This window comes from Dermacentor silvarum, chromosome 2 (assembly GCF_013339745.2).
Source record: "Dermacentor silvarum isolate Dsil-2018 chromosome 2, BIME_Dsil_1.4, whole genome shotgun sequence".
Lineage (NCBI taxonomy): Eukaryota > Metazoa > Arthropoda > Arachnida > Ixodida > Ixodidae > Dermacentor > Dermacentor silvarum.
Genome location: NC_051155.1, coordinates 78,088,361 through 78,108,944, shown reverse-complemented (window position 1 = coordinate 78,108,944; position 20,584 = coordinate 78,088,361). Strand labels below are relative to the sequence as shown.

The window sequence follows — 20,584 nt, the reverse complement described above, 5'->3', positions numbered from 1 at the left end:
ACATTGTTGTGTTGCTATCGCATTCATTGCTTCGCCCTTAGGGCGAAACTGTGACATTTTTTTAACACGAAAGTGTTTTATGCCGGGGTCCACCAAGACTTCACTGACGTATTTCCGTCACGGAAATACGTCATAGAACATAATACAAAGAAAGAAACCAGAAGAAAAAGTTCCACAAACATGCAAAATTTGGAAATCGAAACCCACGACCTCTCGGTCCGCGACGATAGATCGCCGAGCGTTTAACCCATTGCGCCACAAACGCATTTGCAGAGAGCTACACAGACGCGCCTTATATATCTAACACTCCTCCGTGTACCCGCGCTCTTGCTCGGGGCGGTGCCGCCGCCTACGAGCAGAAAAGAGAAGTACTGCATTATGACACTAACGCGCACCGACAGTGAACGCTTCGGTGGTCTCAGCACTACGACGCCTCGATGCCAGCATTCGAAGGGACGCTGGCATCAAGAAGCACTACCAACGCCACCTAGGTGGCGTTCACCGTACTCAGCACAGCGGAGCGTGGCCTCCGCAATTAGCTCTGAAAATGTTTCTGAAGTTGATCGCGGAGGCTGCAATTACGACGCGCTGTACGCGCTGATTTGACTCGGTGACGATTCAGTTACGTGCTTTGTCTTGCGCGTTGTATTAGTGTGTCAGTTACGTGCTTCGTCTTTCGCGTTGTGCTAGCGTGTGCAGCGTAGTGCAGCTTTCATATGCACGACGGTTGCTCATGGTCATCGACGTTGGTAGTCGTGATGGAGGAGACGTGCCACCAGGCGTCAGCGTGGGTGCATCAACGCCTAAGGGCGCTTTAGCCACAAAACACCAATAGACATTATATATCAATGTGCAATAAACATTACACTACTTCTGTGAAGACACGTTTCACTTTCGTGTTCTATACCGATTCCTATATAAGAGGGATCAACCACATTTTTTTTTCTATGGCTTTTCTGACTGTTCGGTTTTCTCAAGATTATTTGTTCACTGTGTCACGAAAATATCTTTACGAAGATTTAGTATCGAAGTTTTTGCCGCCGCCGTTTTATAAATCAATATACATGACATTACCAGGATATCATGTACTTGCAAGAGTGCGCAAAATGCTAGTTTCCCCTTCTACAAAATCTTATTTTTTATTTTCTTATTTTTATTTTTTACAAAAGCATACTGGAACCTTGTCAGGCCGAACAAGGCTTCGGAAAAGGAACATTTTCATTTCGTCTATTAACTGTCGCCTTTGTTACGTGCATGAAACTATTGAACGCAAATTTATTGACTGAATGGGATGCCATTTTATTCTTGGATGTCCTCCATAGAAATTTGAAGAAATAGCTTCTGACAAAATTCTTACAACATCCGATATCTTGTTGTTCCGTGCGATGACGTACCATTCGATATGTTTTTTACTGGTAGGCCTGCATAGCCTATGGAAAACTGGTATGCAAGATCGAAATGCAGAAAGGACAATTTCCTCGCGATCGCATTTCACTAAAATGACTACGCCCTAAAGGAAATTTACGATCAAAAAGAATGTCAGCCAGATTGGTATGCACTTTTGATTAGGTGTTTAACTTCTTCTTTTTCGTTTTTGTTCTGATGGAAGCTGTTGTTTGTGTGATGTTTTCTGTGAATGTACTCCTCGTTGACTTGTCATTGATGATGACCACCTGGTGCTCATAATATTGTGAATTTTTCCTGTACGCACATCATTTGTTGTTTGATTCATTGTGATAAATTCTACGTCAGAAAAAAAAAACGTCTTTGCGTAGTGCAATAGCTAAGACACTCGGCTTCTGACCATGCGGTCGTAATTTCGAAACTCGCCACCACCAACGATTTTCCTTTCAATTTATTCTGATTTTCTTTTTTATAGAATAATTTATTTATAGCGATTCGTCTTACCTGACAGATGGGTTTCCTCGTTGTGTAGGCACAGAAATATTTACGCATTTAAAAGGAGAGAGAAAAAGGCGACACGTTTTTGAATGAATGAATGGTGGGGTTTTACAGTGCCAAAACCGGAACTTAATTATAAAGCACGCCGTAGTGGGGGGACTCTGGATAAATTTTGACCACCAGGGGATCTTTAACGGGCCCCAATGCACGGGACACAGGCGTTTTTTGCATTTCGCCCCCATCGAAATGCGGCCGCCGCGGCCGCCACTTGAACACGAGACCTCGTGTGTAGCATCGCAACACCATAGCCGCTAAGCCACCGCGGCAGCAACCGCTTTCTTTGCGCTCCCCACGACATAAGTACACATGCGCACAAATAGATTCGTATCTCTCCGCAAGAAAAGAGAAAGAAATAACGCGGACTATGCGGTTATTACCCAGCTGCCGCCTTTTCACGGAGAGCTATAAGCTTTGCCGTATACATGTTGCCTCCATCGATCAAAAAAAGAAAAAAAAAAGGTTTACAGAATGCCACGTTGTTGGACGCGTAAATAAAGAGACCTTGACTTTGTAAAAGGAAAGGTGTCCGTGCCTCTGCTGCTGCCATAGTGGTCTTATAAGAGGAGTGCATGTAGGTTGTAAGGTTTTAGAAAGGGCCAGGGTGCTCGCCGGTTGCTTGCTCGTAGGTTGGGCGCTCATGTATTCTAATTTTAAAAACGAACTGAAAAAAAAGGCAGGAAACAATATTTCGCCTGTACCTCCCCATCATTTTCACGAGAAAGCTTTCTGCAAGGATCGAATTTATGGTTCGGGCACAACCAATATTGCGTTAGTGTGCCGCAATCTACCGCAACTAGGTAGTAGCTCGCAATGCCAATTTCATTTGAGCGCATTCGTCGAAAAAGTGTAAGGTTGCAGTTTCGAGGTGGCAGTCTCTTTGGAAGTCAGTCTATAAAGCTGCAGTACATAAAAAATGGAGGGTGTTTTCCTTGCGTTCTTTGGCACTTCCTATACACAGCACGGCTCAGACAATAAATCGCTAATCGCAGCTAAGTGATATGATTCGTCAGAGCAATTGCGCAACGTCGCGGAGCGTATAAAGCTTTTACAGTTGCAGTCTCAGACGTGGAGCTAGATATTGGTGAAATGGTACACCTTGCATCGTCGCACAAAAAACACAGAACCAAATAAATTGTTTTCAATAAGTTTTAAATACAATAGCACGAGAAACTCTGATCCTAACTCTTCTTCATCCACCTCGCATGCAGAAGTAAAAAAAATGTTCACTTGTAAAAAGCGGAATTCTAAAGGCGCACCGTAAACTAAGTCTACTTGACTGTTCCTCTGCAACTGTAGAACATGCTTCTGGATTTAGTATTCAATCTGCACATTGCTTAATAGGCTTAATTTTCAATTTTGGCTATTACTAAGAGTCGAAGAGTGTGCGCACTAAATAGGTGGGTAGGTGTCTGAGCTTTTCTGTTAAAAAAAAAGGGGGGGGGGGGGACAGTGGCGCATGGGAACAGAGGCGGTTGTTGGCATCGCAGAGGTGAGAGGCCCTCGCAGCTAAACCATAAATCCCGCGTTTTTGCTTGATTTAAGCAACGCGGTGAGCCACCTTGCCAAATTTGCTGCACTTAATACTGCTTACGGGCGCTCGTACGGTGAAGGAGGAAAGAAAAAGTGCAACGCCCATCTGTGCGACGTACATACATTTCTAATAAACGCATGCGCGGCCGTTGGTTGCGCTTGCGTGCCGGGAAAAGGTCTGTTGCCTGTGTTTTATAATGAAACCCTTAAAACTGCACACAACACGGCCAGAGCAATTGTTTTGCTTTTTATCGGCATGTGAAAATTATATATATATATATATATATATATATATATATATATAGGCGGGACCTTATTCATCAATAGGTGCGCAGCAGCAGGCAAACCACCGTGTACGAGCTTCACCCGAAGACACCCATAGCTTCGTGTGGAACTTGAACCGACCGTTCTCGTCGGTGCTACGGCAGACTTGTAATGACATTTGCTCTACATTACCTACATGCTGAGTGGTCTGTCTCCTTTACCCAGCTTTCAAATGAAAAAGACTCGCCCGCAAATTACCTTATTCCTTCTCATTTGTTGCTGCTATATTCCTACAAACGACGCTTGATGCCTGTCATTCGGTGCTAGCCGTACAAATTTATCTAAAAACTGTACCAATGACAGAAACGCATCAAGAAAAGAAATGCTGTGTTTTGCCTGAAGGCAACACATGTTCACCATGAATAAAGGTCCATGTTGATCGACCGCACTTATAGGGCAAACTGATTTCACAGCGCCCACCATGATATTTTTGAAAGGAAAGGGGTTGCATCGGCATCTCAAATTCCAACAATTAATCATGTTTCTCCCATCGATAATAGCAACTGCATCTTGCTCACATTTTTTAGGGAATTCTTTGAACGAACTTTTTTTTTGGTAGAAAAAGACATTTCACAAAACAATCTAAAGATACGTCAAGGTGGCCCATTTAAGAAGAGAAATCTATAGCGTGTGTCCGGTTGATAAAAAATTTGTCGCAGTTTCACCCGAAAGGCGAAGCACCAATTGCGATAGCAAATTAGTAGAGAGCTATACGGAGTAAGGATAGTAGTTTTATCAGCTATATAAACTTGGACATATAGCAGCACCAGCAACGCGCAGAACTATTGTTCACTGGCACTGGGTATTTATCATTTTGTAAGTTGCCTATTACGTAGTCTTAAAAACAACAAAAAATATTATTTACCCTGCACGAGTTCTATATAGTTCATTAATGTATGCATAGGAAGTTACAACAGTTTTCCTTACACACGGCCTGCCATATAAGCAAGCCACGCAATCTATTCAGTAATGTCGCTAAGTATAACAAAAACCACGCGCTATACGCGTACCAGATGACACACAAGTCGAGGAAGGACAAAAGTTCATCTATGCATTGTGGTTGCTGTAATGAGCCTAAATTAAGAGAGTGCATTTCGCACTGAGTCGGCTCGTTGCGTAAGAGGGGGAGGGGGGTATAAGTTTGGCATGCAACACGAGTTAAAGGGGGGAACAATGAGAGGTCGCTTGCGGTGAAACTAATTAGTCCTTCCCAGGCCCGCAGTTCCCTAAAAGACCTATTGTTTGTTGGCCGCTGTGTGTACGTTAATATACTGCATGCATGGGCAGGCTGGCTTGTAGTATAGCGTAGAGCTTGGTGTCTAAATATCTGTCTTATTAAAGGCTTGATTACCCTATGATATGGTTGCCTACTGCAACGTTAAAGCACCGTAAGATATTTCGAGCTCCTTATGTGGCTGATGTTGCTCAAGAACAAACACGAACGGAGCGAGAGTGTAGAGAAAGGGCTGCAATGCCGACTGAGAAGAAAGTCATTTGAAATCGAGTTTTAAGTTCAGTGGGTATAGGACTACAGTTTAGAACAATGCCATCACCCTGACGATTAACCCGCTCTGCGCGTTATATATAAATTTCGTCCTGTGTAAGATGAAGCACGTACCCAGATGTCCAAATACCGAGTAGTGTATATACGACAAAATCAAAGAAGCCGGTCAGTATGATAGGTACTGCATCAAGAGATCTGAGTGATTTCAAGATAGATACCTATTAGCCGACATTAGTATACGTTTAGTGTCATGATTTATTCTTTAATTGCGCAGGACACAGGCCTGCTCACTGGTATCAACTTTCAATGAAAATAAAATATCTGTTCCGTGAGATACTTACGTACTTACATCCAACCCTCTCCCACCCACCAACCTCTGCGCGGAGGGAGTGAGGTAGGTAGCGAAAATTAAAAAAAAAGAATTCTGGGACAGCTGCGTCACCTTAAACCACCACGCAGCATAGACAGCGTGCTACTGTTATATTGCAAGCTGCCGTGGTGTGATTACCTCGGTGTATTATTGAATTCAGAAGATATCCCATAGTACCTTTCCTTAGATTCACTTGTGACAGACAGATAAATTGCAAACGTTTTCATGCGCCTTTATTGTCATTAGGCTCATAGGTCGGCCTGCCCGGCTATATCAATGTAGCTGTACTTCTGCGCAACAAAGCAAACACACCCACACTAAGAGAAAGAGACAGATAGATGTGCCACGGCACTCCTCAGCACACATCCCCAGGCTTAACAAGTTTTGCATATCTTCCCTGCTTTAATTCACACGGTTGCTTGAATAGAATTTGAGGTTACATGCATGTATCATGGCAGCCCATACATTAACTTTAGACGCAGTCCTCTGTACACGTGTAGCTATAAACCGTGTTGCTTACACATGTGCACTAACATTAGACATAATCTCACGTTGATCTTATAGTCCTCTGTAGTTGATTTCGATCATATAAACTGACGGATGAAAAGGGTATATTTCTAGCAGTGACATCATTCACCATCTGCGCCTAACGACATGAGAGCCCCTTCAAACACGCATGACATTTCCTTGCCTGAGCTCACAGGTTCATTTCATGTGATCGGATATAAAGCATGCGGAAATGTTCTTGTGCCTGGCACCTTCAGTTCCTAGGTAATGGCGCCGAACTTACTGTCATTTCTGGTCGTTAAGTTCAAAGGATTTACAAAATTTGTCGATCCATTGCAGTAAATGAGCTATAAGTTGGGCAGTTGTATGATGCTTCAGGCGAATTTTTTTCTTCGCTTGCTCGATATCATCATCATCACTTTGTTTTTCCATTAAATCGCCATGCTCGTCAATCCACCACTCTTCCTGTGTTGACCTTCGCAGGTTTCAACAGAAAGGCCGCCCCGAAAAAGGAAGTATCTTCGTGTCGTTTGTGTAAAGAGTCCGGTGACACCATACAAAAACTGGAAAGTTCATTGGGTCAGTCTAGTGAGCAGAACCTCTAACAGGTGGTGTGGCTCACGCGTTCATGTTGATTCGTCTTCTGACTGGCTTCTGCCCCGATCTGTTCTGTAACCCTGTTTTCAACGCCAAGGCACACTTCGGCTTCCTTCCGTTCTGATAATCCTATTGTACACTCGAAGAGGTGTTGCGAGAATGTAAAATCAGGTGGAGGAAAATGCTTAAAGAAGGAACTCGTCCACCATATTTATTCACTATCTCTACACGTCTGAGATGAGATTCGACGACAAAAACAAAAAGAAATAAACCGAGTAAATAATTTATTGCAACTCTGGCCACAAACAAGGTGTAATTCGTTACTTAGGGCTATCACGATTTTGTTCAATAGTGCCTGTTTAAAAAAAGCTACTATTTCAACCTTTGGAAGGTTTAGGGATTGGAAACAGTTTGGTTGCTATTGTATTTCCGCATTTGAATTGGCTTCAAATGGCATGCAACTTGTCTCAAAACACCACCGACTCAAAGCAACGTGGCTTCATTTTGTAGCAGCCTTTGCATAAACATGTATCGATCATTGTTTTTTTTTTATTTTTGCAAGCGGTCGAGGTGTATGGAATGAAGTGATATATGGTTAACAAAGTAAGCGTTCGCCTTACAATTGGCTGCATCCGCTAAGTTCCAACTCATTGTGGGCAGTCGGCCATCATTTATGTCGCGCGTTCGTGGGCTCCTCCGCAAGTCATTCATAGCGTGAAGAAAAACAGAATCACCATTTCATCTTGAACTGAATGACACCCTGATGGCGTGTCCTGCTCAATGCGGGCTTTTGACACGTATGATCTCTTTGGCATGGAAGAGTTTCGTTGCGTAGGCGGTGTTCTGTAATGGCGATTGCGTCACACTCCTACGTACGCGGCGAAGGCATAGACGTTAACTGCTTAGGCGCGTCAGACGATGGAGTACGGCAGCATCGTGGTTAAATGGTCATGTCGCCTAGTGCTTTTTGGGCAATACGAGTGTCCGAAATGGGAATGCGTAGGATGCTCGTATTTGTACCGTCAGAATATGGCAGCCGTTTTTGCTTTAGTGTTTGTTAATGTGCAGTAATTGGTACCGCATTTAGCACGATTCGTCGTTCGTCGTGGAAATGAGCAAACCTTCCGTTGAGAAGAGTTGCCATGACTTATCGCCACGGATAGTTTTGAAAATGAACGCTGGAATTCAAAGAAATATTCCTTAGGATGTTAAATAGTGGCCGTGCTAGAAAGCAAAAAAAAATCAGAACAAGAAGCCGGCAGATCCCACGCCCTGTGGGAATCGATGATATGCGACGCAGTCTGAGGGGCGCCTACCAAGTTAACAAAACCACCATGAGAGCACCAAGACGTCGACGGCTGTTTCATGACCTACATGACACACATGTCATGATATTCATGTCATGACCTATCATTTACGTTCGTCATACATTCTTATCATGCTATGCCAATTTTGGTGCCTACCAAGTTAACGAAACTAGCATGAGAGCATCAAGACGTAGGCGGCTACGTTGGATATATATATATATATATATATATATATATATATATAGACAGATTCCCTCAAAGTGGTAAATGTTGGCCAAGAAGTGCTTCGCATTTAAAAGGAAAGAACAGTTTTTTTGTTTGTTCTTTTTTGTTTTCTTGTCTTAGGAAAGCTTTGGCACTGACGTTTGATTCAATACACAACAGCAATAATAACTGCTCTCCTAGGTCACGTTTAAGCGCTATCTATCGCGTATAAGCCTATGGACATGTGTAGTTGCTCTCTCGTCTTTTTCTAACGTACAGTCTGCTTTTGACAGAATAAAATGAAACTTTTCTGTGTTAACAATTCATCCGCTGACTTCATCCATTCGAAACTTGATCTTGAAGCATTTTAAACTGTGCTACTGATGCAAAATCACATCACAACAGTAATTGTGATATAATAACAAAAGCGTCATCGGTGATCTTGATACTATAGACCTTTTTTGAGCTTTCTAGCTAATCCAGACTATTTCCCCTGCTGGCTATGAATGTGGTAGAATAGAACATACGATCACGCACAATAGTGGATAACGTGCATGACCTTGTGCGTGTGTGTACGTTCTTTTTTCTGCACATTGTGGACGAAGTGTCAAATGGTGGATAAATAATTTTAAAATTCCAGCACGACGAAACAGAGCACCTCATACGTTTACGAAAAATTAAAATTCAGCAACGACCTCAAGAAGGTTGAATAACTTTTTTTCCTGCTTTCTTGGGCACGTTTAATGCCTCCCGTAACTTAAGCTAAGTTTTGTTACCGCCTTATTTTATTATACGCAACATTTTCATTCCCACTCGGTGATATTTTTGTTTCCTTGCATAAAGTGTGCTCTTTATCTTGTATAAATCTAGCTCAGTAATTCCAAACTTAACATGCAAGAACAAAGTTCTGTAAAGTGTTTCCTCTAAATCTAGTTCCATTTGTTTCGATTCATAAACAGAACCCATTTTAAGAAAATATAAAGAACTCTAGGTTGCCCTTTGTCATTAATTTTGCTGTTGTGACCGTAAAACACCATTGTAAAATGTTTGGCAATTGGCGCTGCATCAACCCACGCCTTTAACAGAATCAGGGACATCGACAACAAGGTACAGGTGCAAGTAGAGCGCAGAAATGGCCGGGGCCAACTAGCTGTGGATTCGCTGGCGGGACTTCCCCAAAAATCATAGAGACACAGAGCTGTGGATATCAGTTATGCACACGAGATAGCCGTTGCTCTCTGCTCTCAACAGTATGCAATTTTCGACAGGTCATTTGAGAAAGCCGGAACTGCGCAACTTGTCGTAAGAACAGCTACCCAGTAAAATTAACATTATAAAAAGGGGCAAACTCTACTTCTTATTCGCCTCGTGCGCGACCGATAACGGCTCTGCGAACGGCGCTCCTGTGACGTCAGTCGGGGGACCTCCTCTGTCGTCTGCTACGCTTCGGCCATAGAATAGCTTCCTTTTCATGCGTTTTCTCGAGCTCTGACAGCGTCTCGCGTAGCACGGCGTTCTCCAAGTACCGTCTATATTTTCTTTAATAGTTTTAGTCCTATAAATGACAGCATTAGGAAGATAGCAAACGTTGCATATTTAATGTATCTGCTATACCACCACCCGATGGGGTAGTCTACGGTGCTTCGCTGCTCAGTTGGAGTTCGCTGATTCGATCCCGGCCGCGACGGCCGCCTCTATATGGGGGCGAAACGTGAGAACACTCGCGTATACTTAAGTTTAAGTGCACATTAAAGGACCGCAAGTGGTCAAAATGAATCCGGGGTCCTCCATTACACTGTGCCTCACAATCATATGGTGGTTTGGAAGGTACACTCCCAGAATTTCATTTTTTAACAAAAAAATTTTGTATAACCTCAGCGCTCACTGGCAGGGACAGGATCTCGTGACTCAGTCATAAAACATAACGCCTAGCGAGTAAATTAGAGTCTACGCAGCTTTTGAAATCAAGCACGATCGCACGACTCATTCACCAAATTTCGCGTCGGCTAAGCGGCATTGTAGTTGAACACAAATTTTTAATTTGGCTCACAATTCCTGTCGTTTGGTGTTCCATTTAGAAAACTCTTTATGGCCAGAAAAATCTAATTTTTTAAAGTGACAAGCGGTTTATCTCAAACATTAGTTGCACCACGCTCTAATATGTTTCACAATTGTCAAACATGCTTTACAATTCTTTCTTACAAGTAATTGTAATTACCACTTTCTAATGCGAAACTATTGTGTCTTTCGGTTAGCATAGAAGTGTTTCTGTTCAATGGACTTTCAGACTACCGGGACCATTTGGGACACACCGCACTCTCAGCGTAGAAATAAAAAAAATTGTTCTAGAAAAAGAAAACGTAGGAACCCCTGTGATCATTTTATTGCGCTTTTGCACGTCTATCCTTTATAGCACAAAATGTCATTGCTGGGCGAACCTCGTCCGCGAAACGTGCTCGCTATCCATGGCACGAGCAAAGAAAGGGTTCGCTGAGCCGCATACCATGAAGTGGCGAGCTGTGTCACGATGAAAGTGCTTCAGTTTAATTAAAACAATCTTGCGCAGGTAAGCACAGCAACACGAGACTTCGTAACTTTGTTTTTCCCACTATCTTTGTCCGCTCTCCTATCAAACCGCATTTCGGGTCAATGCTGCTAAATCATTGCATGCATTAACGCACCGCATCGCCCATGTAGTTTCCTGATAATGGCACCAAATGTGTTTCGTGATATGCTCAACGCACTGGGCAGCAAAAAAATTGTAATCTCTGCGGATAACGGTGCGTGCGAGCGAAATCGCAGCACCCGCTAGACAGACAAACCCAGCAATACAGCGCATACACAGTAGGTGATGGCGAAATTATGCACTTAATCGTCGAAATAGGGCCGACAACTCGCTGAGTGCACAGCAACAACGGAAGAGCAATGACGAGTAGCCAAAGCCGTGCACGCACCTGTACAGACTTATGACTACAGCAGACGACGCTAGAAGCAAGCGACACTAAGAGTGCTGACGATGGTGATTCCGCTGGAGTTTGCAGGAAATAGTGTCCTGGAACAATTCGTATATACTGTTATACAAATCTGCATGCTCGCATTTCAAAACCTAGAGCAAAGCATGTCGGCCAAAAGCGCCAACTTGCCCTGACAGCGAGCGCACGCGCGGCGAGGCAGCGGAGTCTCCCCTCTGACATCACAGGCGAGAGGGTGCCACTCAAATATATCGGGGCTAATAGTTTGTACCCAATAATGCAAACGGACGCCTGCTGCTTATGTTGACAGCGGCACACAGGCAAGGCAAATTTTTCGCCGCAAATGAAGTTACGCGTACAAAATGTCTACTATCAACGACTTAGCCTATAATGCAGGAGGCTCTATATACCGCGTGTACAATAATTTACACATACACTGACAGGGTCAGCAATTATTATCTACGAAGATTACTTGGTTACTTACCTGCGGGCGTTTCTCGTTCTTTTCTTACTGTGGCGCAGAAAATGGCTGAAGAAGTAAGAATGGCCGGTTATGATCAGCAGCCGGTCGGAAATGTCTCTGCTCCTTCGGTGGTCAACGGGAGCGCCAGCTCCGAGCCCATGGCGCCTCCACAACCAGAACTTGCTGGGCTCTCACCAGCTTCCGGGGAGGATTCGTACAGCGTGAACACATCTTCTTTACCGTGGCATCTCCTACCGGCGTCCAATGACACTACCATTTCCGTTCCGACGGCTTCGGCGGCGGAGATTCAGTGCTACCTGTCCGACGCCAATCGAAGTGCAGGTGAGTTTCCTTTCTTACCGTTGGATCCTAGAGCCGCCAACCTGATGGTTCTGGGACAGTTCTGAGTGTTTATCAGTATTAAGCAATAATTGGCCATGTTGCACCATTTTTCATTCCTGGCAATGTTCGCCACAAACCGACAAATCCTAAACACAGCAGTGCGCCAGTACTGAGGTCCAGCTGCACAATAAACCACCGCGGGCGAGTGAAGTTACTCCGTTGGCACCTGTGGCATGGCGAATAGCTGAGGCACAGCTACGAAACACGGATTATATATATATATATATATATATATATATATATATATATATATACGAGTACATTTAGTAAGTCATGGTTGCAAAACACAACGTCACTGCATGTTCACGGCTGTAACGTGAACACGTGTAACGTAATCTTGTACATATATATATATATATATATATATATATATTAGTAACTGGATTTTTCAATGGGCCAAGCGTATTTAGGAAAATCAGAAGCACAACTTCGCGGATATCCTAGGTTTATTATTTTCCCAACAGTTTCGGTCGGTGGACCGACCGAGACTGTTGGGAAAATAATAAACCTAAGATAAACGAGAAGTTGTGCTTCTGATCTTCCTATATATATATATATATATATATATATATATATATATATAGTTCAAAAAATAGAAGCACGTAGGAAAAACTTAACAGGACTTTACTGACGTTTCGGCCGGGGTCCGGCCTTCATCCAGAGGCTGTACTCTCAACTCGCAGACTCGCAAACTGCGACTCTTAATCAAGGCCAGACCCCGGCCGAAACGTCAGTAAAGTCCTCTTATGTTTCTCCTACGTGCTTCTATTTTTTGAACTACTTCTGTGCCAGCTCCTGTTATTCTATACTTCACTGATATATATATATATATATATATATATATATATATATATGTGTGTGTGTGTGTGTGTGTGTGTGTGTGTGTGTGTGTGTGTGTGTGTGTGTGGGTGTGTGTGATCAGCTCTCGCTGCTTTGTATACCGGGCTGCAGACGCGGCGTAACCAAAATTGTGCTATGTAATTGCTGGACAATGGGGAATATGAACGAAGAATATACGGTGCTATGTTCTTTCGGACGGGTGTCGTGAAACTCTTCGTATACAGTGGTAATTATTTTTTTTACTTTCCACTAAATTGCAAAATCACCGCGATTACACAATATACAGTCAAGGACGCATTATTGGTATTCAAAACACCATAAGCTCGCCCTATTTAGCGAACGTACGTGGTATGAAAGCCGTCTTAGGCACGATAGCCCGAGGTCACTGCAACCGGGCACTGCAAGAGACGCCAGAAGACCCAAGTCCAGACACACTACAAACCTACTACGATATACTGCAGCACTACCGCCTTTCGAGAAGAACGATGCCGCCACCGCACCCATCCCTCACCAGAGCTGAAGCCACGACCTGGAGGCAACTCCAGACCAACACCTATCCTCACCTCACGCTCCTTCACGCGATGTACCCCACCCTTTATCAGCCCCTTTGTCCTTTTTGTACAGAGCGACCTACCCTCTATCACACCACATGGGCATGCCAAAATATCCCCAATAACTCCCCACATCGAAACGCAACGCACGAACAGTGGGAGATGGTGCTGACCAGCTCGGCACTGGAGGATCAGCGAAAGCTTATCGCCAGAGCCGAAAGTGCTGCCACCGCCGCTGGGGCCCTGGACTGAAGGCTCGACCCACCACGGAGATTGACGCTTCTCCGTGCCCCATCAAAATAAAGTTTTGTCTCTCTCTCTCTCTCTAGGAAAGATCAGTAATTATTGTATCAGGTAGATAAGCCGAAGATGCTACACGTAGGCACGGGGGTCGGTACTGTTCATGTTTCTTTACCGACTGTTTGTGAGCTTCGTGCAAGTCTGGTGAAGTTGTCCGAAGTCATCTGCCCTGAAGTAACTCTCCAGGTGACTGACCGTCTTATAGCGGACTGCTCCTGTAAGCGAGCAATCCAAGCCACAAATCATCGTTGATCTCGGATGTCTTCTTTAAAATTCGCTTTAGTATTTGAACACCTTTTTACGCGAGGCCATTGGAGTGAGGAAACCGCGGGCTGGACGTAATGTGTTTAAAATCGTACTTCTTGGCAAACAGTGCAAACTCGTGACTCGCAAACTGCGGACCATTGTCTGTGCACACTTCAATAGGTATTTATTCCATACCGTGCAAATACTGCGCTGAGCTTTCTCACAAATGTGGCCATCGTTGTGTTACTTAGCAGTTCCACCTCCGGAAAGTTGGATAACGCGTCAAAAAGACACAGGTACGATTTTCTATCCCACTGAAAAATATCGACACCCGCTCGGTACCATGCATGTTCAGGCACTGGGCGGTCCATGAGTGGTTCACTTTGCCGCCGATATGCACAGTTCAGACAGACTGCGCACCTCTTGATGTGTGCTTCAATGTCAGCATTACGACCAGGCCAAAACAGCAACTTGCGCGCTCGAGATTTGAATTTATTTATTCCCAATGGCCTTCGTGAATTCTTCGAAGTAGCTCAGGGCGCATGCTTGACGGTATCACCACTTTGCATCCCTTAAGCAACACACCACTCAAGACAACCAATTCGCTTTCGAAGGATTTTAGTGTCCCAGGAACTGGACGACTGCTTTCCAAGCAATGAATGACTTGACTCAGGTAGTCGTCCTTACTAGTTTCTTCTGCCAACCGCTTCAAAGTTTCCTCGCTGACAAGTGATGACAAAACACTTACCACGTGAACTTCCACGTCATCGTCGGTGTTTTGTTCTAGATTTTCGATGGACGCTCGAGACAGCATGTCGGCGGCCACCAAGCATTTTTCGGGAACAAATTGGAGCTTGTAGTGGTATCTAAGCAAACGAAGAAAAAAATCGCTGCAGTCTGGGCGGCATTTCTCCAATCGGCTTCTCCGAGATTGCTATTAGGGGTCGATGGTCTGTCTCAAGGACAACGTTACGTCCGTACATAAAATGGTGAAACTTTTCGCACCTCAGGACAACAGCCATAGCCTCTTTTTCTATCTGAGAATATCTACGTTGTGCTTCGGTTAACACGCGTGAGGCACAAGCGATGGGCTTCCAAGAATGCTCATAACGCTGCCAGAGAGCCGAGCCTGTTCCATTTTGCGAAGCATCGGATGTTATCTTCGTAATCCGTTTATGATCGAAAATTGCCAGCACAGGATCTTTGTTCACACTGTCAGAAATGATTTTCCATTCTTTAGCGTGGTTTTCCGTTCATTCAAAGATACGGTCTTTCTTTATCATGTCGCGAAGAAGTTTCGTTCAGTCTGTAATTGATGGCAGGAACTTCGACAAATAGTTTACGACACCGAGCATGCGCTGCACTGCTTGCTTGTCAGTCGCGGCGGCATACTTAGCAGAGAGCTAGCTAACCAGGGTAGCGTATTTGGGCGTATGCCGTCTTCCGCAATAACGTCGCCAAGAAAAAAAAAATCTTGCGCACGCCCATGCTGCACTTGTCTGCATTGAGTGTTAGACCAGCTTTCTGTGCGGCTTCCAGTACCGTTCGTAACCTCTCTTCGTGCTCTTGTCTTGTGGCACCCCACACGATGACATCATCAACGTACACTCGCACTCCCGGCAGTGTCTCGAATATTTCGTTCAGAGCCTTTTGAAACACTTCTGGGGCGGAGGCTACACCGAACAGCCTCAAAAAGCGGTAACGACCGAAGGGAGTCGAGAACGTACAAATTGTTGACGTTTCGTCATGCAGCGGTATCTGGTCAAACCCCGAGTTGGCGTCGAGGCGCGTAAGAAAACGTGCGCCAGCTAGTTCCGATTCAATATCTTCTCGACGCGGCATCTCGTAGTGCTCGCGTTTGAGGCTGTCATTAATTTTCCTCGGGTCCATGCATAACCGTAGTTTCCCGTCCTTTTTTCTGACAATAACTAGAGGGCTCACCCAGTCCGTCGGCTGGTCTTGCTTGGCTATAATGCCGGCTTTGACCATGCGGGCAAGTTCTTCGCGCAGAGGCTCCTTCAGGGAAAGAGGCACATGGCGGGCTGTCTGGGCGACTGGCACCGCATCTTCTCGAAGAACCATGCGGTATGGTTGTTTGATACATCCAGTCCCAGAAAAAAGTCGTGGAAACTGTTGGACAACTTCCTCGCTGCTGCTTACTTCGACGTCGTTTACGGTGCGCGAGAACAGCCCAAGCAGTTCGCTGGCTCGCAGTCCAAGTATGGCAAGTCGGTTCTTCTTCACGACGAAGAAATTAATCTTAACCTTCTTGCTTTCGACGGCCACCGTGGTAGTCATGACTCCGAGATGCTTGATGACTCCTCCGTTGTAAGATCGTAGGATACAGTTGCTTCTCGCCAAGGGTACCCACGGCTGCAGCTTAGGCACGACGTTGGCTTGCGATCCTGTGTCAACTTTGAAGTCTAGTGTCGTGTCCGCAACTTGCGCTCTGACCACCCAGTCACGGTCGCACGATCTCCCAACGCTGTTGACAGATACCTGAAGGATGTCAAATTCCGCTTCGCTATCTTCGGTGCTCCTCACTTCCCAAACTTGTCTATTCACCTTGCAACGGACAGCAAAATGATACGGCCCTTGGCAATTTTTGCACACTTTGCCAAATGCGGGGCAGCTTCGCCGAACGTGCGTGCGTCCACACCTGCGGCACTTGAACCATTGCAGGCTGTTCATCGCACTACTGCGGCTTCGTATGCTCCCGTAGTTTGACAGCGGCAATCTGTCTCTGTTCTCGAGACCAGATTTCGTTTTGGACGGCAGTCATTTCCGCAGCGTTGCAGATTTCTTCCGCTTTAGCCAAGGTCAACTTCTTATCCTGCAGCAGCTTTTGCTTTACTTTGTCATCATTTGTGCCAAAGACTCTTTCGTCACGTATGAACGACTCTGCCACGGTGCCAAAATTGCAGGAACGAGACATCTTCCTGAGCTCTCTGACAAATTGTTCGACTGGCTCACCTTGAGCTTGGACGCGTTGCCTAAACAGGTAGCGCTCGTGCACTTCATTCAGCTGTTCTGCGCAGTAGGTGTGGAACTTGGAGATGACAGTTGCGTAACTTCCCTGGCTCTCCTCGTCCCCGATGGAGAAGTTGTTGTAAATTTCCAGTGCGTCGTCGCCTGCCACAGTTAGCAGTAAAGCAATCTTTGAGGCATCTGGTCGAGGCTTCTTGTCGGGCTCGGAGGCAACCAAGAAAAGTTCAAACTTTTGTTTGAAAAGCTTCCATTGCTTACTGATTTCGCCGGTGAAGTGTAGCGGCTCCGGTGGTTTCACAAGTTCCATGCTTCTTTACCGTGCACGAGCACTATGGTCGTGACTTCTGACACCATGTATCGTTGGTAGTGTCGACAGAGTAACAGCATGGACCAGTTCTCAGCAAATGAAGACGTCCCAGCGTTTATTCGTACTCGTTTTATACCCACTGCAGGAAAGGGCACACTAGTGGCGAGCATGCGCCGAAGATGCTACACGCAGGCACGCATCACTTCGGCTTATCAACCTGATACAATTATTAGGTCATCATTGTTCCCTTTAGACTTTGGCTTCGTTTCCTTTGTACTAACAAAAAGTTTAAGAACATTGGAAATAAAAGTTTTACTCTAGCAACACAAATTTAAGTAAAACAGCACCTTAGCAAATTATCGTTCTTATTGATCAGGTGAATGGACAATATATTCCTTGAATGCGAGTAGGAATATGTTTCGCGGCAAACAAGACAGTTGCGCGGTCCATCATTTATGTTATCACTGAACTGTAACAAGGAATCAACAAGAAAAATGAAGAGAGGTTCAGAAATGTCTACCGTCGAGACATTGCCGGTTACTCAACTTGAGTTGTGGTTACATATAGAATAGAGGACTCACACGCAGCTTCACCAACCGTTTAACGTTCCATGGAGTGACGCGTAAATTCTGAATACTACATAAGTGATTGTGCCTTCTTTAACATCATACTGACTGACGATTCCCAATTCGTAAAACTGTGGAGTATATGATATATACCTAATATATGCAGTGTGTCAAATCTAAGTTTAGCCACACCATTAAATATATGCCGGTAGGATATAGCTGGACGTCGTTAACCTCGCGGTGCTGGCCATTCTATGGAGCACGTCATGCTATAATCATAGTCGCTATATATTCGATTATACTTATAGTGGCTTATAAATAATGAGTAATTGCTATCGCAAATAATAAATGTAATATAAACAAAGCCCCCCAATTAAGGCACGCGGATACACGCTTACATGATGCGTTCGCACTGCTCTCGAACGTTTTGAGCAGGAATAAATAACGCCTTTTACCGATGGCGCTGTCACTGCGAAATTGACAGAGCAGTGAAAATTTCGGGTTCTTTGAGCTGCTTATTGTTATCGTTAAGCACCGGAGCCAGTCGTTTTCGGCAGCTTGAGCGGCACCGATCACTAACGTGAAGTACAGAGACAATGCCTGCCTAGCTGCTAGTCACTGCCGTATCCCTAAATATGTAAGATTTAATTCGCAGCCATCAGGCAATTCCGGCATTAGGGTTATGTCAGCCAGAAAGACACATGATCTCGCCAGTGCCTAAAGCAAACGCTGCTTCATTACTTAGTAGAAATGGGACAGCCTTCTCTCTGTTTCTCATCGTCTGTGTATCGGTGATTGGATCCCTTGCCTACTCATTAAAAAAAACGCAAGAACCTCTGATCCATGCCCGTTTGATTCTTTTGGGCATTCAGCAGCCTAAGCGGCAATCAATTAAATTTTTCGGTGAGGATATAAGTAATTATTGTCTTTGATCCTGTTTTGTATACGCTTAAGTAAATATCGCCTAACATATACGCTTCTGGAAAACAATAATTGTTCACTTTACGATTGACTATGCTTTCGGATACTCCAGCAAGAATCACAAAACTGGACTAATATATACATGGACGAAGATTCACGTACTAGGTCTTTGTACTGCAATACAAATAAATGTTCGTGCAATAGAAGAGTTCCCATAGCATAAATACTCACATAACAGAAGTGTTCACACGCAACACATGAGTTCACACAGCCTCGGCCCGACACCTTTGCCTTCAAAATGAACTTCAATATTACTCGTTATACAGCTACATACAGTTACATGCCATCTTGCCTCAGTGGGCGAAATGCCCATTGGCTTCAGCTCGGGTGAAGGCATTTTTGCTTTGAAACATATACTTCACCGTTGTACTCATTAGGATTTGCTATTGAGACAGTTTTCTTGTTTTTATGCAGCACGAGGCTGCATAAATAGGCACTAGACGCCTGCTCACTTGATTTTTATTACAAGATTTTTTTGAAATCAACGCCATATCCAAATTCTGTAGGCATATGTGCATGAGTTCGTAACTTACAGTACATATTGCAAAATGTGCAACGGCTGCTTGAAGTGAGGAAATGAAGAAAACTGCTTGCACCCAACTCGTAACATTCTACAATTTGTTTATGTGCATACATCATTCCCGAGAGTATATAAGTGCTTCGGGTATATACAGGGTATCCCAGCTATTACGCAGCGTGATTTAAAAAAAGAGGAATGGCGTTACGCGAAGCAAACCTAGTGCGTATTGCTTCCAGTACAGTGGAGTAGTCGCCAGTAATTTTTTCGTTACTGAGATTTGTTAGGTAATTGTAATTAATTATCTAACTCGATAAGTACTGTCCCAATTATCAAAGTGTCAATGAGAAAGTTGTAGAGCAACATGAAAAACTTCCGATACAGCTTTCGATCTGTTGTTCAATAAGTGCTACATAAAAGTTTTTTTTTTATTTCCGAGCATGAAATAAGCCCGCGAATACACGCAAAGTGCCTTGAGCGGCCAGTCGTGCGGCAATTCTGCGTGTATTCGCGGGCTTCTTTCACATTCGGAAAAACACATTTATGTAGCGCGTATTCAGCAGCAGAAAGCTGTATCGGGAGTTCTTCATGTTCCTCTACAACTTTCTCATTGACGCTTTGATAATTAGGACAGTACTTATCGAGTTAGATAATTTATTACCTTAATAAATCTCAGTAACGAAAAAAATTACTGGCGGCTACTTCACTGTACTGGAAACAATACGCACTAGGTTGGCTTCGCGTAGCGCCGTTCCTCTTCTTTTAATTCGTGCTGCGTGATAGCTGGGCCACCCTGTATATATATGCATACGTTTTTTAGCAGCTATATAGTAGTGGGCAAAACCCGTTGGTAAAAGACGGCATTGACCATCCCCGACAATGGAGCAGCTGAACCCACGAGAAAGGCGCCTACTTCAGGCAGAGTAACGACCGAGCCCCGCGCATATTCGAGTTACTCCAGCGGCACTCCAAAAGCTTTCGCCGATGAAATTTCCGGCTTCAGTAATCATGCCACGACAAAGAAAGCTCCGAGTCGCGGCTCCATGTCGAGATAAATAGGCTGAGCTGCCCGCGTGTCCACAATGGTACGTCTAGTGGCGACACTGCTTGCCGAGAGCTTGCCTCAGCTTCCCCTTGTTCCACCTC

The 20,584-nt window shown here is 44.5% G+C and overlaps 1 protein-coding gene across 1 annotated transcript in view; it reads left to right on the top strand.

The window, feature by feature from the left end:
* The window catches only part of LOC119441573 (diuretic hormone receptor-like), a 260,344-nt gene that overhangs the window by 110,202 nt on the left and 129,558 nt on the right, over nucleotides 1-20,584 (top strand). Inside the window, exon 2 of the mRNA XM_037706181.2 lies at nucleotides 11,800-12,082. Within this exon, the coding sequence (XP_037562109.2) occupies nucleotides 11,800-12,082 (283 nt within the window). The remainder of the gene's footprint in view (nucleotides 1-11,799; nucleotides 12,083-20,584) is intronic.